Source organism: Stenella coeruleoalba (assembly GCF_951394435.1).
Source record: "Stenella coeruleoalba genome assembly, chromosome: 1".
In the NCBI taxonomy this organism is placed as follows: Eukaryota; Metazoa; Chordata; class Mammalia; order Artiodactyla; family Delphinidae; genus Stenella; species Stenella coeruleoalba.
This window is the reverse complement of record NC_137169.1, coordinates 167,315,441-167,341,960: the sequence shown is the minus strand read 5'-3', so window position 1 is coordinate 167,341,960 and position 26,520 is coordinate 167,315,441. Positions and strand designations below refer to the sequence as shown.

Here is a 26,520-nt window from a genome sequence, read left to right as displayed (position 1 = left end):
ATACCCACATCCAGTTTCCCCAATTATTGATATTTTACATGAGTATGGTATATTTGTTACACTCAGTGAACCTATATTGGTACATTATTATTATTAACCAAAGCTCATACTCCGTTCTGATTTCTTTAGTTTTTACCCAGTGTCTTTTTTTTGTTCCAGATCCCATGTAGGATACAACATTATATTTAGCTAATGTGTCTCCTAAGGTTCCTCTTGGCTGTGGCAGTTTGAAGTTTTTTATCATGGAAAAAAAGATATAATTTTTCTAAAAAGCTAGAAAATTTAAAACGAGTAGACAGTTTTAAGGTATACTGGTGTTTTAACTTCTGTATTCCTTTCTCTTCTGCATTTCAGGCACTCTGTGAATGTGCCCTCCAGACTCCTTATGACAGCTTGAAACTTGGAATGTTGTCTGTTCTTTCCACGCTGTCAGGGACCATCGCCGTCAAACATTACTTCAGCATAGCTTCAGGTAAAGAGAAGAAAGGAGATAATATATGGATAACATGCTAATCCTTTATTCATGTTGATATTTCAAGTCGTTTCCTCTGTAAAGCTTTAAATCAGGAAAGGTTTCAATTTCATATGGTTATATGTTAGGAATTTCTTTGAAAATGATTTCTTAACTAATTCCTAAGATAATAAAATCTTGCATCTTTGATCTTAACTCAAGGCTATAGTTTTTCTCAATTTGCCCTTTTTTGCATTATATGTGGATGAAACAATATTTTTTAGGGTGCTTAAAATAGCTGGTTTGCTTTTGTATGTCTCTGACTTAAAATGCCCTTTGGATTTAAGTGTATTTCAAAGGCCAAGCGGTGGTGAATTTTAAAAGCAAATGTCATGTGCTTCCTTTTAGGCATATGTTATCCTTCTGGAAAATGATTAAAATAAAACTTTACCCCAGTTCAATAATGCTTTCCTAGTTGCCTGTTTAATATGATTTAACTCCAAAATGCGTTTGTTAATGCCCTGTGAGGAGCTTGCTTACATAACAGACTTAAGGCTAAAGTTTTTTGTTGTTTTATAGTCTTGGAATGATGCACAAGAAATATAACATTAAGTGGATGAGGAAGACTTTTCTCTTACTAACTTTCTACCTTTTTCTGCTATTGGTTGAACCTTTTGAACCCTGTGAATTTATCTTAGTAAATTGTTTCTAAGTAAAAAAATTGAAAATAATAATTTTATTCCAAAAACAATTGACATAGAAAAATGCTCACAAATATTATATTTTAAAGGTAGAAATTGGAAGTATCTACTTATTCTGATTATATATGAATATTTAAATTGTATTGGTGTGCATGGGGGAAAAAGATGTTTTAAAGTATTCCCGAAAGTTAATAAAAAGGTCATGCTGGTTGTGGGTTTGGGGATGATTTTTGTTTTTTTCTTTGGGTTTTTCTGGGTTTTTCCCCAAGTTTTCTTTAATATCTTGATGAGAAAAAAAAGGAAAAAGTAAGTTCCAAAACATGTTTGTAAATTTATAGATGAGTCTGCATTGTCCGTATCACGTGGGCAAGAAAAAGAATGGAGGAAATTACAATTTCCATGGTTTTGTAAAGAGAACTCATAGGTTCATCTTTCAAATGTTTTGCCTATTTAAAAAGCACTGAGGTTTTACCTAAGCTAGTACTTTTATGTCAAGCTGGAAATCAATAAGGTGACCATATGTCCCACACTGGCTGAGATAGTCTTGGTTTATGCCTGTTGTTATTTATGATAGTGTCCTTTTCAACCATCACAAAGTATGATCACCCTTAGTGTAAAAGATTGCAGTTGATAGGAATCATGGAAAAATCAGCAGGGGAAAGGAAGACAGGAATGAGAGACCCCGCTGAGAAGTTGCATGAGCTTTAATCTCCTGATTCTTCCTGAAGCTCACTCACTTATAACTGAGAGCTTCTCTACTATAAATAACAACATTCACGACATAAACCTTATGTTACAGAATTTCAGGTGTGACTTTTAAAAGTTACTGCAACTATAGGATAGAACTTAACATGTAAAGCACAAGGCCAATGCATAACTAACAGGTCTTATGACCTCCATGGCAAGATGCTTAAAATCTTTAGGCTTCAGTTTCTTCTGTAAAAATAGGTTGTTGAATCAGATGATCCCCAGGTCCTTTCTAGCTCTAAAATAATAAATTCTTATATAAACCTTTTGCGGTATAACTGTGCCAGCAATTGAAGTGGGAACAGCAAACTTAAAACTTTTGTTTCTCTCCTCTTGAATGTAAGGTTTTATTTGACAAGAAGACTTGTAATGACTCCATTTTAATGAGAGACTATTTGAATGCCCAAGATACAATCTATAGTTGTTTTGGCTTTTGCTGTATTCTTTAGTCAGTTTTTATTAATATTTTTGTGGGAAAGTATATTGATTTTAGATTTTAATCATTACAAAACTATTAGCATATACTTATTCTAGGTACCTTGACAGGAGAAAAAGAAGTGGTGATGTATATTGATCATGGGGTAGAGGCAGAAAATTTTGTTGAAATTTATTGTTAGAGATTTTCTCTTGAAAATGATAAAAATGAACCTATAAAATGAACTGCTTTTGAACTCTATAAATGAATTAAATCTGTACTACTTTTCTCTTCTTGTTTAGGAAATGTGGGTTCTTCCCCTAGATCCTCTGATTTAGTCAAATTAGCCCAAGAGTGCTGTTACCATAATAACAGGGGCATTGCAGCTCATGGAGTGAGAGTCCTAACTAATATTACTGTCTCTTGTCAAGAAAAAGGTAAGTTTGATCAAGACTGATATTATGTATAAACTTTTAGATTGGAGTTTCACCAGAATCCTGTGTGTATTTGGTTTGTTAATCCCTTATTATTTTTAGCCTGTGTGCTTTTATCTATTGGTTGCCTCCTCCTGAATGTTCTTCGGGCAGATTTCCTCAAGACTGCTTAATCCTTGGGGGGAAAAAAAAATGAGGGGGCTTCCCTGGTGGCGCAGAGTTGAGAATCCGCCTGCCAATGCAGGGGACATGGGTTCGAGCCCTGGTTCGGGAAGATCCCACGTACCGCGGAGCAACTAAGCCGTGCGCCACAACTACTGAGCCTGTGCTCTAGAGCCCGCAAGCCACAACTGCTGAGCCCACGTGCCTAGAGCCCGTGCTCCGCAACAAGAGAAGCCACCGCAATGAGAAGCCCACGCACTGCAACGAAGAGTAGCCCCCGCTCACCACAATTAGAGAAAGCCCGCGAGCAGCAGTGAAGACCCAACACAGCCAAAAATAAATAAATTTATTTAAAAAAAGAAAATGAGGACTTTAGGATTGGGATTGCGGAATTGAAAGGTTTTATGGAGCATTGCCCGTTTCCTCCCATTGCTTACCTTTGCTTATAACTATCCAGTGGTATCAGTTTGTTCACCTGTAAAAAAAAACCTAGAAAATTTAGGGAAAAAAAAAACATATGAAGTTATCGAGTGGCTTAAATAACAGACAGTTTCACCTAGGGGGCAAATGAATTAACAGAGCAATGCAAATTAAATTTTCATGGAGTTTATCTCTAAGTATCTATAGCATTAAATGATTTTCACAATCAAGAAGGATGTGCGTAGAAAATAATGCATATATTTTATTGTATTCCTAATGTCTTTTGACCCAAACACTTAAAGAAGTTCATGCTGGTGTTCAAAAACAGGAAGTGCATTTTGGATGTTTCATCTGTTTCAGTGCTTATTTTGATCTTTGTTAAGAATCAGCAGTCCCTCTTATCCCCACCAGGCTTCAGCATTGCTTGTTACTAGTGCCTTTGTTTTCCTAGCAACCTGACCTTCACTAGACATTGTTTGCCAAGCCCCTATTAGTTATTTGAATAACTAATCTTGTTTTACTTTTTCCATAGTAATAAGTATTTTCTACCATTTAACACAGCAAATTGCTGTATGTCCTCAAAGCTGACATATTCATTTATTTATTCATTCATTCATTTATTTTTGGCTGCATTGGGTCTTCATTGCTGTGTGCAGGCTTTCTGTAGTTGCAGCGAGTGGGGGCTACTCGTCGTTGTGGTGCTCGAGCTTTTCATTGCGTTGGCTTCTCTTGTGGAGCGCAGGCTCTAGGCGTGCAGGCTTCAGTAGTTCTGGCATGTGAGCTCAGTAGTTGTGGCTCATGGGCTCTGAGCACAGGCTCAGTAGTTGTGGCACACAGGCTTAGTTGCTCCGTGGCATGTGGGATCTTCTCGGACCAGGGCTCAAACCTGTGTCCCTGCATTGGCAGGCAGATTCTTAACCACTGCGTCACCAGGGAAGTCCCAAAGCTGACATACATTAACCTAAATGTGGTTAAGTAATTTATTCAGAACTTTCTAGAAACTTTAGAGAAATTGTAGCCCAAAGGTAGTGAAAAGATGGTATAGTACTGCTATTACATGAGATATCTAAAGGGTTCATTTCTTTATGATCTGACTTAAAACATTTATAAGATTAAGTGGGGTCTTGATTATTTCCTAAAAGTAGTTCCACTTGCATGAGAAAGTTGCATCCTAGGTGAAAATGGACCTGCATAATTTATGTCTTGTTTGGAAGATTGACACATGCTACATGGTTTGCTAGTTTTTTCCTTAGCTAAGCTGGTGACACTGTTTCAGTTAGGCTTTATTTATACCTTTGTGGCTTTAGATCTTGGTTTATTGTATGTGTGTGTATTTTTTAAAAAATATTAGTTTCAAGTGTGATTCAATATTTGTATATATTGTGAAATGATCACCACAATAAATCTAGTTAACATTCGTCACCATACATTGTCATTGTAAAGTTTTTTTTTCTTGTGATGAGAACTTTTAGGATCTACTCTCCTGACAACTTTCAGATATGCAGTAGAGTATTATTGACTGTAGTCACCATGGTTTACATTACATTCTCATAACTTACTCATTTTATAACTGGAAGTTTGCACCTTTCCACCCCCTTCACCCATTTTGCCCACCCCCAACCTCCTACCCCCCACCTCTGGCAACCACCAGTCTGTTCTCTGTATCTATGAGCTTGGTGTTTGTTTGTTTTTTCTAGATTCCACATTTAAGTGAGATCATACAGTATTTGGTTTTCTGTGTCTAATTTATTTCACTTAGCATAATGCCCTCAAGGTCCATCCATGGTCACAAATGACAGGATTTCCTTCTTTTATAAAAAATGGCTAAATAATATTCCATTGTGTATGTGTGTGTGTGTGTGTGTGTGTGTGTGTGTATACATATGTATACATATATATGTACATACATACATGTGTACATACATATGTACGTACACATATATGTACGTACATATATATGTACATATATACACATATATATGTATATATATACATATATATGTGTATATATGTACATATATATATATACACACACACATACATACCACATTTTCTTTATTCATACATCAGTGGACATTTAGGTTGTTTCTATATCTTGGCTAGTGTAAATAATGCTGCAGTAAACATAGGAGTACACATATCTTTTTGGGTTAATGTTTTTGTCTTCTTCAGATGCATACTCAAAAGTGGAATTGCTGGATCATATAATAGTTCTATTTTTAATTTTTTGAGGAACCTTCATACTGTTTTCTGTTGCGGCTGCACCAATTTATATTCCCACCAACAGTGCACAAGTGTTTCCTTTTCTTTACATCCTTGCCAACACTTGTTATTTCCTATCTTTTTTATAATAACCATTTTAAAAGGTGTGAGGTGATCCCTCATTGTGATTTTGATTTGCATTTCCCTAATAATTAGTGATGTTGAACATCTTTTCCTGTACCTGTTGCCTATCTGTATGTCATCTTTGGAAAGAATTCTATTCAGATTCTCTGCCCATTTTTTAATCAGATTGAGTTATTGTGCTGTTGAGTTGTATGAGTTCTTAAATATATTTTAAATATTAACAACTGCTTATCAGATATATGATTTGCAAATATTTTCTCCCATTCAGCAGCTCGCCTTTTCATTTTGTTAATGGTTTTCTTGGCTGTGCAGAAGCTTTTTGGCTTGATACAATGTATATATTTTTATAATCTTCAATAAGGTAGTGGAAATATACAAGTCTAAAGATAGCCTTTGCATTTTAGAAGTAATGCCACATGTACTTTTTCAGGAAGGTTAGCTTTATGCATTGAAGTATTTCCTATATTTTAGATTCCTTAATGTTTTCTTCTTCTAAGTGTGTGTGTGTGTGCATTTAATCTTCTCTACCTGACCGCTAAAAAAAATTAGTGTTTTTCCTATAGACCTTTTGGCACTGGAACAAGATGCTGTCTTTGGCCTGGAATCCCTTCTGGTACTTTGTAGTGAAGATGATAGCCCAGGTGCTCAAGCCACTTTAAAGGTGAAAACATCAGTTATTTTAATATAATGCCTGTCTTCATTGCCTAAAGTGTGGATTGGCAATCTCTTTGTAAAAGTTCAGATAGTAAATATTTTAAGTTTTGCAGACAGTGCACTCTTTGTCACAACTGCTCAGTTCACTATTGCAGAAAAAAAGTAGCCATGGACAATGGTTTTTTTTTTTTTTTTTAAAAAAAAAAAAAAAAAGGAAGGGTGATGGTGTGGCTGTGTTCCAGTAAAATTTTATTTACAAAAACAGGCAGGATTTGGCCCAAGTGCAAGAGTTTGTGAACTCCTGGCTTAAACAAATATTTGCCCTTGATCTTCACTTTCAAAGCTAGCATTTTGACTGTTACTATTCCAAAATATAGGCGAGGTAAAAATTTGAGCTTTGGCCTATTTTGCCGTCAGTTGAAAGTGTTTATTAAGTTGTAATAGATACATATGATGGTCCTAGATAATGTAAAGTTAAATAGACAGAGCTCCTGCAGTTTTGGAAGTTTATAATCTAAGGTAACACTGATAAGATCACAAAGAACTGATGAAATTACTGCAGTCAAACTCATAAATGTGTAAGCATGTATTAATTTCTAGAGTATAGAAGCCCTAGTTTTAAGGGCTTTTCACTTTCACTTAATTATAGAATCATCTTAGAGATAGTTAAAAAATTTTTAAATGAGACTATTATTGGATTGAAACATAAAATATAATTTTTGATGGTACAAAATAATTAAGAAAAGTGGAATTAATAGAAGTAAAAGGCTATTAAGTAGACAATGGAGAATGTAAGAACTATAACTTGTCTAAGGTATGGCTTGAGGGAAGTCATGACTTATTTTAGCATGTTAAGAAAAGGCATGATGTAGTCATAATGATGTACAGTAAAGATACTAGTACCATTAAATAAAAGCTGATAATCAAGGGGTGGTGAAGGAAGTAGGCAACATGTGATTGGCAAGTCCACAGAATCCCTTTGGAACCACAATACATTTATTTAAAAAGTTTAAAAAGAAAGAAAGAAAGCAAACCAAAACCTTTCCCACCAATCATAGGTGTCAGTAAAACACTGGACTCAGCACAGTGGGACATACATGGATGGTCAAGAAAAGTCCCTTTGTTAGAGGAGCTCTTCATAAGAGGATACTGATATTTATATAAGGGGTCGTAATACCAAGCAGAATGTCGCAGGTTCTCTGGTAATATAAACAAAAGTGCAATTCTAATTGAGAGGACAGAGTGGGGAGTGATTAATTTCAACTAAGGATATTAGGGAAGACTTGAACAAGTAGATGTCATATGAATTAAGCCTTGAAAGACAGGGTAGAATTTCAGTATTGAGGAAGGATCATTTGAACCTGAAGGACCACTTTTATGAAAGACAGGAAAGCAGAAATGTACCTGTTATGTTGGAAGAATGATAAGTAGCCCACTGTGGCTGGTTGAGGTAAAGGGAGATTAGAAGGTAGTTTGTAGCTCGATCATGGGGGATATCAAATGTCAGGCTGAGGAACTTTGGCTTCATTCTGTAGGTAATGAGATCTTAAAATTTTGAAGTAGTGACCATGCTCTAACTTTTGTTGTAGCTATTATTGTTATTTAAATATGTCTATTATGTACCAAACTTTGTTGAAGGCTTGTATATACATCTTTCACTGTTTACAATAACCCTAACTAGTGAAATTTGTATTCCTCTTATAGTCATGAAGAAATTAAGCCGCAGAGAGATAAAATAACTTGTTCACACACACTTAGTCAGTCAAGGGCAAACTGACCTTAAACTCTGGGTCTGTCAGACCCTAAAGACATGATTATTCTTCCTAACACACTGAAAGCTACATGGTTGTAGCGTGAAGGATGGATTAATGGGCCCATCTTTTCAAGAGATTGGAATTAGGGAGACATTTATGTTGTAGTAGAGAGAATGAAAGGGAGCTAAATAGATGGGTATTAGAGACTTGACAAAAGTAGAAATGACTAGGTTTAGCAACCTGTTGGCTATGTTAGTTAGAGGACTTCTGGGTTTCTAGTTTTGATGGCTGGGATATTAGGGATGTGATTAACCGGCCTGAATAGAAACTCTGAGACCAACTGATATTTAGATTTCTGTTGAGAAATAAGAGAAAATTAGAAGCCTCCTCCCCACTTCAGTGTGCTGAAGTCACCTAGGGCACCTTTTTTAAACTGCAAACTTTCGGTAACCCAAACACCAGGGAAAAAAAAAGGTTAATTCATTAAGTTTGGGATGGATAGGGCCCAAGAATCTATATTTTAGTTAGCATCCTAGGAGATGCCATTATGGGTAAGTTTACAAACTACACTTTAGAAGCAGTTCTTGAAAAGTAATGAAAGTGCAGTAATATGACATTCAGTTTGGCATTTATTTGGCCTTTTCAGCATTATTCCTTATGATGTTCATCTCAAGTCTTAGACTGAATAGTCTTAGATTAAAATGAGCGTTTAATGTACCATCCTGTCTTATTATTTTAGTTTTAAACATGGCACACTTGCAGATCTTAATATGGAATTCAATGTCATGTGTTTCTTATTAAGAAAAATGTCATGCCTACAAAAAACCCTTTTCCTTGATTTTTCCTAGTAACTTGTAGAGAGTTACTTTCTTTAAAGCTTCACTTCATATGAACCTTCAGAATGTAACTGGTCTATCTTCTATTCAATATGCAGATCGCTCTGAATTGTATGGTGAAGTTGGCCAAGGGTAGGCCCCATCTCAGCCAGTCTGTAGTTGAGACCTTGTTGACTCAGTTGCACAGTGCTCAGGACGCTGCCCGGATCCTGATGTGCCACTGCCTGGCCGCCATTGCCATGCAGCTGCCTGTGTTGGGCGATGGAATGCTCGGTGACCTCATGGAGCTCTACAAGGTGATCGGACGATCAGCCACAGACAAGCAACAAGAACTTCTGGTAAGGAGCCACCTTTTGAACCTGCTGTGGAAGAATAGGATCTGGTCTAGTGGGAATTACTTTCAGAATTCCACAGGTTAAAGTAATTAGCTGAGACCAAGAGCATGCTGAAGTCAAAATAGGGCTGGGACCTGGAGCTTTTTACCATTTCCTCTTTTGGTATAGAAAGCCCTATTTAGTTCACATGTAAAACTGCTTTCTTCCTAAGCCCTGTCATATCAGCTTAGTGTAGCCAAAGCCTTCAATCTGATATTTTTGTTTTATTACAAAGGACAAAATGAAAATGAAGGTTTTTTTCTTTTTTATACAAGACAAATAAATAATGAACCAAACCGTGTATTGTACTTCCAAAAATGTAAGTTAACGACCTAGTGATATCAATGACCATAAATTAACCCAATTCCTCTTTGCCAATCCAGGACCTCTTTAGCTGTTTAGGATCCAGTTTAGGTTTCAGTACAGTCCGGGGGCTGGGAAAGGTACATGCTTAGAAAAAAAACAGAAGGTGTGGAAGCTGTATAATAATGTTTAGTTGAAAGTTCTCCAGGGCTGAGAGTAGACTACGTTCTAAATATGCGTAAATTATATGTAAGCTTTAAAGTAGCACTCCATATTGTTTGTGGTCATCTGGCTTTATGGCTTGGGAAAAAAACTTAGTGAAATTACTTACTCAAGCCCATTTTATGTTTAATCCTGCAGGGGGCATTGTGTAAAAGATTGCCCCCATTTCATCATTTGCTATCAGTAAAGGTTACCCAGATGACTAAGTGGCAGTGGTCGTGGGAATCAGGCAGTTACCACAGTATGTATGGATCCTTGTGTGTATCAGCTTTGGAATACTGAGAAGCAGTTAGCCAAGTTTATTTTTCATTGAAGCAGCATTTTCAATTAATGTTTTTTATTGCTTTTTTCTTAGTACTACTTTAAAGCAACTTTAAATTATGAAACATAATATTCAAAAACACATAAGGAATAATATGATGAAAGCTTTTGCATCCATCACCTAGGTTAAGAAAAAAGTGTTACTAGTACACTTGACTTGTACCCCGCTGTGTATCTCTCTGATAGTGTCGTCTTCCTTCCTATCAGGATAGGTAACCACTCTCCCGAATTTGGTGTTTGTCATTCCCATGCATGTTGTTATATATTTACTACTTAGTGTATATCCTAAGTGATATGCAATATTTTTGGCATATTTTTAACTTTGTGTTCTCATACTGCATGTAATCTTTTGCATTTTGCCTATTTTTGCCTGTTTTGTATGAATCGTCTATACTGATAAGTGTATTTCTAGTTTATCCACTTCACTGCTCTATAGTATTTCATTGTGTGATTATATCATAGTTTATCCATATTTATGGGCATTGTTTCTAATTATTTGCTGTTATACACAATGCTCTCAGCAAGGAATAAAGTGGAAATTTTATAAATGTCAAAGGAAGACAAATTTTGTTCCTTTTTGATAGGCTCTAATTAGTTTTTAACGCTTTTGGGTAAAGTTATCTTTGACATTGCATAGAGTTAATGATTTTCTTGACTTTCTTACTTCTTGCTCGATGTTAGGTGAGCTTGGCCACTGTGATTTTTGTAGCCAGTCAGAAAGCACTGTCTCCTGAAGTAAAGGCAGTAATTAAGCAGCAGCTTGAAAGCGTCTCCAACGGATGGACTGTATACCGAATTGCCAGACAGGCATCCCGAATGGTACGTAGTATCCTTCTATGTGAACTTGGTTGGTGAAAATGGCAGATTACAAACCTTAGGTTGTGTGATTGTTACTCCTAGTCAAAACTAAAGATGAAGGTAGAAGTACTTTTTAGTCATGCGATTAAAAGATGATGAAGGAAAGGACCTAATTTTTAACATATGCACAGAGAATGGTATATATGTTATTATGGGGAAGTTCCATGGGAATTCCAAAAATATGAGCTCTTTCTGGCTGTAGGTTGTTAGCAGCCCTTTCATTTTGTCCTGTGCTCCCGTAAGCACAGCTCCGTCCCACCCACGTTTATATTCTCCCCTTTCAGTACACCATGTCGTTCTTCCCTTTCCCTCTCCAACTTTATCATTCTTCTGTGGAAACGGGAAAGTTTTAGTCTTCTGTTCCCTCTCAACCATATGGAAATCCTAACGATTTTTATTTACTTTTGTTTGAGAGGAAATGTAGAGCTTGGATAGTATAGAAATTCTTTGGGGATAAGTCCAGAGAACAAAATTTGAGAAGCATTATTCTAGGTGATTGAAGCACATGTTCACATTTTACAGTGTTTCTCAAATGGGAGAAGAAGCACTATTGACAGGCTATTTCTTTATTATACCCAACTGTCCCAAGCATCCAAGCACTGCAAGACAGTGAGCATCCCTCGCCCCCATGCATTAAAAGGCATTCACATCCTCCCACAGCTACCTTTCCCTCAGTCGTTTCCAGAGGGCGCAGTGCTCCTCTTGGTAATCGCTTGATGGAACTTAACTGGAGTTCTCCCCACCCCACTAAATAGCTCACACAAAATGACATACAATAAATATTTATACTTTCTGTATTTTGAACTAAAGTTCTAGACATGGGTTATAGTTACTTCCATTCATTTTCTCTTTGGAACTGTTTTGGTAAATAACTTCAGTCATTATGTTACATAAAAGCAGCTCAGCATGTTTTCTCTGAAGAAATACTTAGACTGAGTCTCACAGAGTTATAATGTGAGGAGTGATTGTTAAAACTTATCCAAGGTTTGGGTTTCTCTTTTAGCTGCTACGTCAACTAATTCAAGTGTAAGAACCTCATTATCCTCCCCCCCTTTTTTTTTCTTAGGGTAATCACGACATGGCCAGAGAGCTTTATCAGAGTTTGCTGACTCAGGTTGCCTCAGAACATTTCTACTTCTGGCTGAATAGTTTGAAAGAGTTCTCACATGCAGAACAGTGTCTCACTGGGTTGCAAGAGGAGAATTATAGTTCAGCACTTTCTTGCATTGCTGAGTCTTTAAAATTCTACCACAAAGGGATTGCTTCCTTAACAGTAAGTTCTCTTAATTCTCCTTTGGTGATGATGACTTGCGTGACAATGGTCTCCCTTTTCTTTTGGGGCTTATCCTCTTTTAACCTTGAAAAACCTGCTGGTATATATGTATTTGGCAGTATTACAGTAATAAATAGGACATGGAAGTAGATCATTAACCCCTCCCCCACTTTTTAACATTCATAGATTGGTGAACATTTATCATTTTGTTTTTATCAAGTATCAGGTACACATGTGAAGAGGATTGCTGAATCCATGCAGGAAGGATAAAGTGGAGATAGGGTCCTCCCTTTCCAGACTCCTGTTAGTAAGACTCCAGCCTGGGTGACTGCTACCGTCAAACATAAACGCTCCACCCCATCTCATACCTGGCAACTACTCACTAGGAAACTAGAGTTTCTTGCTTTGTAAATAAAGAAGAAATTATGAGGGATGCTAATGTCTCACCTTTTATCCCACTGTGATATCCTCCTATTCCAAATTAACAGTCAGCCAGCTACTATTCCCTTTTTTTTTTTCCCAAGAAAGAAAGGGTGTGGCAGAGAGAGCAGATCCTTAACATTTCCTTGAAACTAGTTTTATTCCTAAGAATCTGTTCCCTAAAATGTGCATTTTCTGTATTAATGCAAGGACTTTTTCCCCTTAAGAGTAAAGAGTTTATGTAATCAGCATTAAACATGTTTAAAGTATTGTCACGTGACTTTAAAAATTGTATATATTTAGATGGGGCCATAAAACTTTTGCTACCTGTTTTTTTTTTTTTTTTTGCGGTACGCGGGCCTCTCACTGCTGTGGCCTCTCCCGTTGCGGAGCACAGGCTCCGGAAGTGCAGGCTTAGCGGCCATGGCTCACGGGCCCAGCCGCTCCACGGCATGTGGGATCCTCCCGGACTGGGGCACAAACCCGTGTCCGCTGCATCGGCAGGCGGACTGTCAACCACTTGCGCCACCAGGGAAGCCCTACCTGTTTTATATTTATCACATAATCTAAAATATTTTTAATGGTGGGCCATGCAAAGAGAAATGTTTCAAAGTAGAACAAAGAATAAACAGATGTCACAAAAGAGACAGACTATTCAGATTACTGTGGGTACATATCTTTTGAAGAATGATTTATTGATTAACTGCCATTTGAAAACAGGAATATAGGAATGGCTGCCCTCCATTTTAAGGGGTAGCACTGACTGCAGTGATTCTCTCCTCTTGATTATCTTAGGAAAAGATTGTTGTTACCTATATCAGGCTAATAAATACCTTAGAAAATGAAAAAGTACAGTTATTGCCTCTGATCTGTAGGGTAATTTCATTTTCTAGTTGACGTGGAATAGAAAGTTGTTAATCATGCAGTACAGTAAATGGTAAGAACTGTGAAACAGGCTCACAAAACAATGAGGCAGATAGAATTAATATTATGAAAAATCCCGTTGAATATTTAATAGTCTTTTAATGATTTGTGTGTATGTGTGTTTAATGAGGCTTGGCAGTAATTAAGGACTGAATTCTGACGTAGGAAGAAAGTACCCAGTTGACAGAAGGCCCTTGTCTTAGTCTCCGTTCTGCCATTAACACAGGCAAGGGCAGGTTATTGGGCCTCAAATCACCTTTTGAAATGGAGTTCCTTTATTCAACACTGTAAGCACTTGCTATGTGCCAGACACTGCTTTGAGGATCAAAGGAAATCAGGAAATGATTCTCCACTTGAGCATAATCTGAAGGGGAAGGCAGTATGATCCATACAATCATTTGGAACTTCTCACATTTCTGATTGTACTATACTATCAGGGTTTTGTTTTGTTTTAAGGTTTTTAGAAAACCTGTTGATTTGACAAGTATGGATTTGACGGTAGCTTTCTGTCTTTTTAACGAAGATGATTTGAACATGAATTGCCCTTTTACTCTCTGACACGTGAATGTTCTAATTTGAGGTTGTTAGCTATGAGGATTATCCTTTTACCTTCTTCAACCAAACTAAAGAGAAGTTAAAAATTCTGTGCTTGTGGGGCCGCTATGGCGATGTTTGGGTGCCTAATTTCCCAGTGCAGTGATTAATGATAGTTATCTTGCTTCTTAGAAATAAAAATTGTAAGAAGTGTTTGTATTAGTTTTCCATGCTGTGTAACAAATTACCATAAATTTAGTGGCTTAAAACAACACCCATTTATTATTTTACGGTTTCTATGAGTCAGAAGTCCAGGCATGACTTAACTGGGTCCTCTGCTCATGTTGTCACAAAGTTGCAATCAAGGTGTCAGCCAGGGCCAGTCTTGTCTGAGACCTGGGCTCAGGGTCCTCTTCTAAATTCGTGTAGTTTTTGGCAGGATTTATTTCCTCACAGCCGTAAGACTTGTGGAAGCTTCAGGGCCTACAGGAGAATCTCTTACCTTCAAGACCCTCTTTTAATGGACTCACCTGATGAGGCGAGATCTACCCAGAATAATTTCCCTTTTGATTAATATAAAGTCAGCTCATTAGGGACCTAAATTACATCCTCAAAATCTATTACCTTTGTCGTATTCCATTAGATAGAAGCAAGTTACAGGTTCTACCCACACTTTAAGGGAGATATATAAGGTGTGGAGACTGGGGCGGGGGTGGGAGTGGTGGCATGAGTTAGAGGAACGATTTTAGCAATCTGCCTACAATGGTGGGTTTTAAATTTATTTTTTATTTTATTAAATATTGAATGGGTATGATATCTACATATATATTGTGTGAGGTATATAAAAATATCAAATATCCAAGTATACCTAGCACTCAGTTTAGGAAATGGGACATTACCATTTCCTTTAAAATTCATGTGTGCCCCTCCATGTTTGTATACCAGTTTCCACCTCACAAAGGTAACCACAATACTGAATCTTTTTTTTTTGTAAGTTTGTTTGATTATTTATTTATTTTTGGCTGTGTTGGTCTCCATTGCGGCGTGCGGCCTTCTCATTGCCGTGGCTTCTCTTGTTGTGGAGCACAGGCTCTAGGCGCGTGGGCTCAGTAGTTGTGGCACGTGGGCTCAGTAGTTGTGGTGCACAGGCTTAGTTGCTCTGCAGCATGTGGGATCTTCCCGGTCCAGGGCTTGAACCCGTGTGTCCTGCATTGGCAGGCGGACTCTTAACCACTAACCACTGCGCCACCAGGGAAGTCCCCATCCTGAACCTTGTATGTACCATTCCCTTGCCTTTCTTTACAATTTTAACATGCTTTTCTTTAACTGTTAAGGTATTGTTTTATGTTGCTTGTTTTTGAATTTTATATAAAAAGGAATCATGTATTTTTCTTTGACTTGCTTTGGTTATCTAAATTATATTCCTAAGATTCATCCATCTTGTTGCATAAAGCTTTAGGTCAGTTTCACTGCTGTATACCCATGTATTATATGATTATACGTCAATTTATTTTCCCATTCTAATGTTGATGGAAATTTTGATTTTTCCAGTTTTTTGTTATTAAAACATTACTGCTGTGAACATTCTTGGACATATTTTGATGCACCTATGTAAAGGTTTCTCTGGGATACTGATTCTCAACTGGGGATGATTCTAGCTCCATTTGGCAATGTCTGGAGACATTTATGGTTATCACAACTCACCAAGGTGTTAGTGGCATTTAGTGGGTAAAGGCCAAAGATGCTGCTGAACATCCAGCAATGCACAAGACAACTCCCCTCAACAAAGAATTATTTGGTCCAAAATGTCACTAGTATACTGAGATTGAAAACCCTTCTCTAGGGCAGTACTCAGTCAGAACTATGTTTCTGCCCCCTGCTCCAATTTAAAAACGTGTGAGGATGTTTCTGTTTGGCCCAGTGATAGAGGGGTTGGAGGGACTGCTGTTGGCCTAATGCTCAGTGGCTGGAGACGCTTAATCTCCAGAAATGCTGAGGATACTCCTGCCCCTATTAAGAGATACTGATCTAAAATACTACCTTAGAGTGGAATTGCATAAGGTATATACATCTTCAATTGACTAGCTAATACCAGGAGTTTTTCCATAGTGGTTTTACAAATTTACAATCCTTCCAGTAGTGTATCTACATTTTCCCCCTCACTTGGTATGTTCTGGAAGTTATGATTGGAGTTTCCCAAATTACTAATACAATTAAACTTTATATATCTATATATTTGAGGTATGATTGATATATAACATTAGATTAGTTTCAGATGTGAAACACGACTTGATATTTGTATATATTGTGAAATCACTACAGTAAGTATGGTGACAGTTAACATCTGTCACATACATAGTTAGAAAATTTTTTTTTCTTGTGAAGAAGACTTTTAAGATCTACTCTTTTAGCAACTTTCAAATATTCAATATAATATTTTTAAAATTTATTTTTCTTCCAGTTTTACTGAGATATAATTGACATACAGCACTGTATAAATTTAAGGTGTACAACATAATGATTGACATACATACGTCATGAAATGATTACCATAATAGGGTTAGTGAACATCCATCATCTCATATAAATACAACATTAAAGAGAGAGAAAAAACAACTTTTCTTCTTGTGGTGAGAACTCAGGATTTTACTCTCTTAACAACTTTCATATATATCATACAGCAGTATTAGTTATCTTTATTGTGTTGTATTTATATCCTTATATCGTTATATCCTTAGGACTTACTTATAACTGGAATTCTGTACCGTTTGACTGCCTTCGTTCAGTTCTCCCTCCCAACCCCCACCCAACCTTCCACCACTGGTAGCCACAAATTTGATCTACTCTTCTATGAATTTGTTTGTTCATTTGTTTATTTACATTTAATGACCTATGAAATTCAGTTTCTAATGCGCAGCATACCGATTCAGTATTTGTGTATATTTCAAAATGATACTATGATAAGTCTAGTTGTCATCTGTCACCATACAAAGATGTTATATAATTATTGGCTATATTCCCCATATGGTACATTACATACCTGTGGTTCATTTATTTTGTAACTGATAGTTTGTACCTCTTAATCTCCCTTAGCAGTTTCCTCTCCCCACCCTCTTCCCCTCTGGCAACCACCTCTTCTATCTGTGACTCTCTTTCTGTTTAGTTATGTTTGTTCATTTGTTTTGTTTTTTAGATTCCACATATAAGTTAAATCATACAGTATTTGTCTTCGTCTGTCTGATTTATTTTACTTAGCCTAATATCCTCTAGGTCCATCAGTGTTGTCACAAATGTCAAGATTTCATTCTTTTTTATGGCTAATATTCCATTGTGTGTGTGTGCGTGTGTGTGCATATATATATGTGTATGTGTATATATATATATATATATATATATATATATATATATATATATATGCCACATCTCCTTTATCCATTTTTCTCTTGATGGGGACTTAGGTGGCTTCTGTATCTTGGTTATTGTAAATAATACTGCAGTGAACATAGGGATGCATATGTCTTTTTTAATTAGTGTTTTTATTTTCTTTGGATAAAAACGCAGAAGTGGAATTGTTGGATCCTGTGGTAGTTCTGTTTTTAATTTTTTGAGGAACTTTCATACTGTTTTCCATAGTGACTGCACCAATTTATATTCCCACCAGAAGTGCACAAGTTTCCCTTTTCTCCACATCCTCTCCAACACTTGTTACCTGTGGTCTTTTTGATGGTAGCCATTCTGACAGGTGTGAGGTGATATCTCATTGTGGTTTTGATTTGCATTTCCCTGGATGAGCATCTTTCATGTGCCTTTTGACCGTTTGTGTGTCTTCCTTGGAAAAATGTCTATTTAGGTCCTCTGCCCATTTTTAATTGGATTTTTTGCTTTTTTTAATGTTGAGTTGTTTGAGTTCTCTGTATATTTTGTATATTAACCCCTTGTTAGGTATATTGTTTCCAAATATCCCATTCAGTAGGTAGCCTTTTTGTTTTGTTGATAGTTTCCTTTGCTGTGCAAAAGCTTTTTTAGTTTGATGTAGTCCCATTTGTTTATTTCTGCTTTTGTTTCCCTTGCCTGAGGAGGCATAACCAAAAAAATATTGCTAGGTAAGACAGAGGATACTTAGCTCAATAAGACAGTATTCTGTCAAAGAGTGTACTTCCTGTTTTCTTCTAGAAATTTTATGGTTTCAGGTCTTACATTTAAGTCTTTAGCCCATTTCGAGTTTATTTTTGTATGTAATGTGAAAAAGGAGTCCAATTTGATTCTTTTGCATGTAGCAGTCCAGTTTTCCTAACACTACTTATTGAAGATGCTGTGTTTTCCTCATTGTATATTATTGCCCCCTTTGTTGTAGATTAATTGACCATATACGTGTGGGTTTATTTCAAGGCTCTCTATTCTGTTCCATTCATCTGTGTGTCTGTTTTTGTGCCAAAACCATACCGTTTTGATTACTGTAGTTTTGTAGTAGAGTTTTAAATCAGGGAGTGTGATACGTCCACCTTTGTTCTTCTTTCTCAAGATTGTTTTGGCTATTTGGGGTCCTGTAAGGTTTCCATATGAATTTTAGAATTATGTGTTCTAGTTCTGTGAAAACTGCCATTTGATATTTTGATAGGGATTGCATTGAATTTGTAGATTGCCTTGGGTAGTATAGGCATTTTAACAATATTAATTCTTCCAAGCTATGAGCATAGCATATCTTTGCAGTTTTTGGTGTCATCTTCAGTTTCCTTTATTAATGTCTTACAGTTTTCTGAGTACAGGTCTTTTCCCTCCTTAGATTTATTCCCAGGTATTTTAAATTCTCTTTGATGTGATTATAAATGGTATTGTTTTCTTAATTTCTTTTTCTGATAGTTTGTTTTTTAGTGTATAGAAACAGAACAGATTTCTGTGTATTAATCTTGTATCCTGCAACTTTATTGAATTCATTGATGAGTTCCTGTAGTTTTTTGGTAGTGTCTTTAGGATTTTCTATATATAATATCGTATCATCGGCAAACAGGGACATTTTTACTTCTTCCTCTGCAATTTGGATTCCTTTTACTTCTTTTTCTTGCCTGATTGCTGTGGCTAGGACTTCTAGTACTATATTGGATAAAAGTGGTGAGAGTGGGCATCCTTGTCTTGTTCCTGATCTTAGAGGAAATGCTTTCAGCTTTCCACCATTGAGTGGAAAACAAGCTGTGGGCTTGTCATATATGACCTTTATTATGCTTAGGTATATTCCCTCTATACCCACTTTGTGGAGGGTTTTTATCATAAATGGATGTTGAATTATGTCAAAAAGCCTTTTCTGGATCTGTTGAGGTGATCTTATGGTTTTTATTCTTCAGTTTGTTAATATGGTGTATAACATTGATTTTTGAACCATTCTTGCGTCCCTGGCATAAACCTCACCTGATCATGGTGTATGATCCTCTTAATGTATTGTTGGATTCAGTTTGCTGATATTTTATTGAGGATTTCTGCATCTGTGTTCATCAGTGGTATTGGCCTGTAATTTTCTTTTTTTGTGGTATCTTTGTCTGGTTTTGGTATCAGGTGGTGCCAGCCTCATAGAATGAATTCAGAAGCATTCCTTCCTCTGCAGTTTGGAATAATTTGAGGAGGATAGGTGTTAATTCTCTTCAAAATGTTTGGTAAAATTCACCTGTGAAGTTATCTGGTGCTGGACTTTTGTTTGTCAGCAGTTTTTTAAATTACCCATTCAGTTGCATTACTGGTAATTGGTCTGTTCTTATTTTCTGTTTTTTCCTGATTCAGTCTTGGGCAATTGTACATTTCTAGGAATTTGTCCATTTCTTCTAGGTTGTCCCTTTTATTGTTGTATAATTGTTCATAGGAATATCTTATGATCCTTTATATTTCTATGGTGTGGGTTGTAACTTCTTTTTCATTTCTTATTTTATTGATTTGGGCCTTTCTTTTTTTTCTTGATGAGTCTGGTGAAAGGTTTGTCAATTTTGTTTATATTTTCAGAGAACCAGCTATTAGTTTCATTGATCTTTTCCATTGTTTTTTTAGTCTCTATTTCATTTATTTCTGCTCTGATCTTTTCCTTCTATGATTTCTTTTGTGTATGCCTTTTGAGAGTGGAGTCTCTATTTTCCACAGTCCTGTGGCTCACCCCAAAATAAGCCCTGCTGGCCTTCAAAGCCAAGCATTCTAGGGGCTCCCGGCTGGGAAGCCCAGTCCCGGCTGGGACTCAAAGCCCTTGCTTTTTGAGGAGAACCTCTGCAGTTTGTAATTAGGCTCCCATTTGTTGGTCACCAACCTGGGGTATGGATCTTGACTATACCATATTTCCACCCCTCCTACCCATCTCTCTGTGGTTCCTTCTTTACATCTCTAGCTGTAGAAGTTCTTTTCTGCTAGTCTTTGGGTCACTTTCATTGATATTTGCTCTGTAAATAGCTGTAATTTTGATGTGCCTGTGGGAGATGAGCTCAGGGTCCTTCTACTCTGCTATCTTTGCCTCTCCCTCACAATATAGTCACCATGCTGTGCATTACATCCCCATAACTCATTTATTTTATAGCTGTACTTTTTGACCCCATTCACCCATTTCATGCACTTCCCTACCCCCACCTCTGGCAACCATCTATCTGTTCTCTGTATCTATGAGCTTGGTTTTTGTTTTTAGATTCCACATATAAGTGAGATCATTCAGTAATTGTCTTTCTCTGTCTGACTTATTTCACTTAGCATAATACCATCTAGATCCATTTGTGTTGTTACAGATGGCAAGATTTTATTCTTTTTTATGGCTGAATAATACTCCATTTTGTGTATATATACCACATTTTCTTTATTTACGTATCAGTGGACATTTAGATTGTTTCCATATCTTGGCTATTGTAAATAGTGCTGCAGTGAATATGGAGGTGCAGATATCTTCTTGAGTTAGTATTATTGTTTTCTTCAGATAAATACCCAGAAGTGGAATTGAAGAACCATATGGTAGTTCTGTTTTTAATTTTTGAGGGACTTCCATACTGTTATCCATAGTGGCTGCACCAGTTTACATTTCTACCAGCAGTGCACCAGGATTCCCTTTTTTCCACATCCTTGCCAACACTTGTTATTTCTTGTTTTTTGGATAATAGCCATTATAACAGGTGTGAGTTGACTTTTGTGCTTGTGGTTTTGATTTGCATTTCCCTGATGATTAGTGATGTTGAGCCTATAGGCCATCTGTATGTCTTTGGAAAAATGCCTATTCAAATCTCTGCCCATTTTTTAATTGGATTATTTGTTGTTGTTATTTTACTATTGACTTGTATGAGTTTTTAAATGTATTTTAGGTATTAACCCCTTACTAGATACATGATTTGCAAATATTTTCTCCCATTCATTAGGTTGCCTTTTTATTTTGGATGTTCTAGATACCAATCTTTTGTAGGTTATATGAGTTGCAAATATTATCTTCTGATTTGTGGCTTCTTATCACTTTAAGAAATGTTTTCCCTTCAAGTCACTACCTTTACCTTTCTCTGTAGAAGGCACTTTTGATTTCTAAAGCTATAGATGAGTCTCGCCTTGTTTTTCATTATTATTTAAGGACTCATGCAGTATTATGCTTTTGATTCTAGCTTCTCTGCTCAGCTTTATATTCGTGTGATGCATTCATGCTTTTTGTTGCATATTGCAGTAGTTTGTTCATTTTCATTTCATTGTGATATTCTTTTGGATAACTGTTATAACAATCTGTTTATCCATTTTATTTTTGAGAAACATTTGAGTTATTTCCAGGTTGGGGCTATTTAGAATAATTTGACTTTGAACTTTCTTACGCACATCTTTTGATATAGGTGTGCCTATCTTCTGGATGGTAGTGCTGTGTCATAGATATACTAAGTTCAGCTCTAATAAATACTACCAAAAAGTTGCCTATGGTGGTTTCCAGTTTATACTACTATCAGTATAAATGCCTTTTGGGGTTCATAGTACTTCTGGGATATAAGGCTTGATGACTTTGATCAGTTATGGAACATTTGGCCATTATCTCTTCAGCCAATGCTTCTGTCCCTTTCTTCCTCATTTGGGACGTAGTGCACCCATGTTAATTCTTTTTACCATGACTCATATATCTCTTATATTCTTTTCTTCATTTTCCACCTTTTTATCTCTCCATACTTAACTCTAAATATTTTCTTCTGACCTATCTTCCATTTCCATAATTCTCACTTACATTGTGTCTAATCAGCATGTCAGACTCATTCATTAAGTTCTTAATTTCATTTATTGTGTTTTTCCAGTTCCAGAATTTCCATTTGGTTATTTTATATTCTGTAGTTCTTCTCCAGGACTCTCTATCTTGTCATTTAAGTTCTTTAACATATTGATTGTAGTTATCTTGAAATTCATATATGATAGTTTGTTATCTGGATCTGTTGTGGTTTGTGTCTTTGACCTTTTATCCCCGTTTTGGTTTGAGGAATTTTGTCTTTGTTGTATACTCAGTTATTTTTTTAGTTAGTTTTGGACAGTGTGTGTGAAAAATTACAATGATTATATCATCCTTGCTTTTGGCAGGCAGTTAGGCTAAGGGCAGATTACCCTAATCCAGCCAAGGATTGAACTGATTCAGAGCTAAGCTTCAGTCCTTGGAAGAGCCAGTATATTTTTGGTTTTCCTAACTCCTAGGATATAGCCCTTTGAAGTTACAGCCAAAAGCCTGAAGTGTTTTCCACAGCCCTCTTAGTCTTATGAGACTGCTGAAAGCTCTGCTCAGCTTCTCAGACTCCCAGGAGCAGCTTTCAAATTAGCAAGTAATCACCAGATGTCAGTCTTATCTTCTTGGATTGCCCATCTCTCCATGATTTTGGCTCCTTGTTGCCTTAGTAGCTCTTCGGTGCTTTTAGATAGATGTTCATAATATTTAACTCAGTTTTCCATTTGTTCTTAGCAGGAGGTCTGGTTTTAAACAGTTTAGTCTACTATTGCTTTAAGCTTGGCTTATTCTTTCAAAAACTGAGCTTGTATTAAGTGAAATAATCCAATTACAAGAAGACAAATATTACATGATTCCACTTAAATGAAAGTGGTCAGATTCATAAAAACAGAAAGTAGGGTGGTGGTTACTAGGGGCTTAAGGTCCATTGTTTGCACTGTGGTTCACTCTTGGTTGTCACATGTTCTTTACCACAATATATATAAATATTTTTAACTGAGTTTATTAAGTAGCTTTCCTTTCAGCCACATTGGGTTTTTTTAGCTGCTCCATGTAGAAAACAGAATATGTACCACAAGTCAGAAATTCAGTGGAGTAGCATTAAATGTGTGTTTAACACAGATTTACCTCTGTATGTTTAGACTTTTAAAAAAAAGAAAGAAAGAACAAGAATGAGGGAAAATAGCTATTTAAATAATGGGGACACAAAATAGCAGTTTAAATAGTGGGGACAGTTCTTCTCAATTAGCTTATACCCCGGGGCTCTCTGAGTTTGCTGTTCCTTCACCTGTGTTAAATTTACTGGAAGTAGTTCCTTCTTGAGGAATTTTCAGGGATAATTTTGACTGTATACAATTTTTGCTTTACCTGCTGACCTTGGAACCCATTTCCGTTTTAAGCTTTAGCCCCCATGTAAAGAAGAGTAAATAATATCCCTTTTATTTCTCATTGGCATTGTTCATAGCACTATAGTCTAAATTTTATTTTTATATGTTTTCTGTCTCTCATGGACGATATTACCTTTTTAAAGTCTTTGATTGACCTTTATCACAAGTTTATCTTTTCTGTGTTCTTTTTGAACATGCATACTATATCTAACATTGTTTTCCTCAGTATAACACGATGTAAGATGCACAGTCACTTTCAAAGTTACCATCTTATATCATCAAATATTTCTTGTTAGTCAGAAATAACTTCAGAGTAGCAGTAAATCTTTTTCATTATAACTACATCTTGCTTCGCTTTCAGTTTTATAATGCATGTTAGGACAATATTGCAAATGATTTTTTTGTCTGGTAAGATGGTCTACACTGTATATAACTGTATATATATCATATATACCCACTTGTATCCCTGACCCTTCTAAAGTTATTGATAAGCAGTAAATAAAAAATAGCAAGTAGCAGCTTAAGGGGCAGAGAAAGGGGGAACTTATCTTCCTATAAGAGCAAATCAAATCTCCAAGAAATTAAAAACAATTGAAATAGTCTCTTTAATATCCCTAATCTGTGCTGTTTCATGATTAGAACAAAACATCCCAAAAGTTTGAAAACCACAGAATTCAATATATTGATTATAGTTATTACCTCTAGCTTATATAATTTTATATAGGTGTAACTTTTGCAATTTGAGAGGGATACTAGAGCAAGTGTATGTTCTTATAAAGGATACAGGAAGTGGCAAACTATTTCCTAGAGTAAAATATGAATTCCACCAAATAATAAAACTATAATTTGACACTTAAAACTAGAGAGAACTACACTAAGGTCAATACTTGGTCAGATGGATAATATTGTAACTTAATTCTAGAACCTCAAGTCACACACCAGGCTCTCCTCCTAAAAGAAGAGTGTGAAATACTATCTAAGAACGGCATCAGCATGTTTTAAGCGAGTCATGTCAGGGAAGAAAGTTAATTTCATTACACCTCCATTTATTGTTAAGTTAGCATTTTTTTTGTAAGTCAACTATACTTCGGTAAATTTTTAAAAATCTGAAAAAGAATATATATATGTATAACTGAATCACTTTGCTGTACACCTGCAACTAACACAACAGTGCAAATCAACTACACCTCAATTAAAAGATAACTGATATTAAAAAAAAAACTACTTTTCTAATAATACTAAGACGGTCCTTGCCTTTTCAAGGGGACACAATGGTACATATATATATCACCATCTTTATCCATTCATCTGTTGATGGATACCTAGGTTGTTTTCATATCTTGACTATCGTAAATTATGCTGCCATGAACATTGAGGTGCATCTATCTTTTCAAATTAGTGTTTTTGTATTCCTTGGATAAATACTCAGATATGGAATAGCTGGATCATATATGGTAGTTCTAGTCTTAATTTTTTGAGGAGTCTCCTTACTGTTTTCCATACTGGCTGCTCCAATTTACATTCCACACAACTGTGATTTTTAATATTGTCTAGTGAAATGGGTCAACATTTGGAATAACTGCACAATTCAGTGAATGGTGGAGAACCTATATAAACACTTCTCCATTTTCCTGCTACACATCCCTGTGAGATCAAATTTTCTTAACAGACATCAACTAAAATAATATATTACAAGAGACTGAACACAGAAGCAGCTATGAGAATCCAGCTGCCTTTTATCAAGCTAGACATTAAAGAGATCTGCAAACATATGAAACAAGTCCCTTGTTCTCACTAATCATTTTTTGAAAATAATGATTTTTCATAAAATGTTATTTATTGTTGAGTAACATGGAGTCGGTTTCTTATTGTAAGTTTAAATGAATGAATAAAAATCTTTTAAAAACAATCTTTTAGTCTTAATTTCTAATATTGTGTATGTTTTCATGAACCCAAAGCCAGCTGCGAAGTGGGACAGGGCAGGCACTGGCTGGGAGAATTCAGGGTGATAAAAAGGGACTCATTCCAATCCCTCTAGGAGATGTAAGTCTAAACTTCCCAATTCCTCATTTTTAGGAATTTCTTTATCTTATACATTTAACCTCTTAAGTATTTCATAAGGTAGGAGGGGAGAGAAAGACAGCTAAAGAAATTGGGAAGCAAAGGAGTCTTAAAAATCACTGATACTGCCTCACACCCATGAGGGTATAGACCCAAAAGAACTGAAAGCAGGAACTCAGACAGGTATTTGTACATCCGTGTTCAGAGCAGCATTACTCACACTAGCCAAGGGGTGGAAACAACCCAAGTGTCCACTGAAAGGTGAATGGATGAACAAGATGTGGTCTATCCAGACTATGGAATATTATTCAACCTTTAAAAGAGAAGGAAGTCCTGTCACCTGCTACGGCATGGAGGAACGTTGAGGACGTTGTGGTTGGTAAAATAAGCAGGGGCTTCCGAGTAATGTTTAAATCAGATCACTCTTCATAGCAAACAATAAAGAGAAGTTGTATTCTGCTTATTAGTTCCATTTCTCAGACCAGGAAGTGGATGCACAGCCTGGCTGGATGCTTCAGGCAGAGGTGGGCTTCATCTACCCACCACCCTGGACCCCCTACGCTGGTGGCAGCGATCAGAACAAAGTGAGCTCGGCCCTGCAAAAGCTCGTGTTGTCATTACTTTTGTAACTTAAACGAGAAAGAGATTTTTACATACATGACATCACAGACCATGCCTCTTGACCGTTACCCAATATAGAAACTGGCCCGATCACGAAGCTGAAGCAGCAGCTGGTTTGGGAA

General features: G+C 36.3%; 1 protein-coding gene across 1 annotated transcript in view; it reads left to right on the top strand.

Moving 5' to 3' along the window:
* The window catches only part of INTS7 (integrator complex subunit 7), a 92,289-nt gene that overhangs the window by 38,770 nt on the left and 26,999 nt on the right, over positions 1–26,520 (top strand). Inside the window, exons 8-13 of the mRNA XM_079941688.1 lie at positions 355–472; positions 2,617–2,751; positions 6,240–6,337; positions 9,019–9,258; positions 10,822–10,959; positions 12,065–12,271. Coding sequence (XP_079797814.1) covers positions 355–472; positions 2,617–2,751; positions 6,240–6,337; positions 9,019–9,258; positions 10,822–10,959; positions 12,065–12,271 — 936 coding nt within the window. The remainder of the gene's footprint in view (positions 1–354; positions 473–2,616; positions 2,752–6,239; positions 6,338–9,018; positions 9,259–10,821; positions 10,960–12,064; positions 12,272–26,520) is intronic.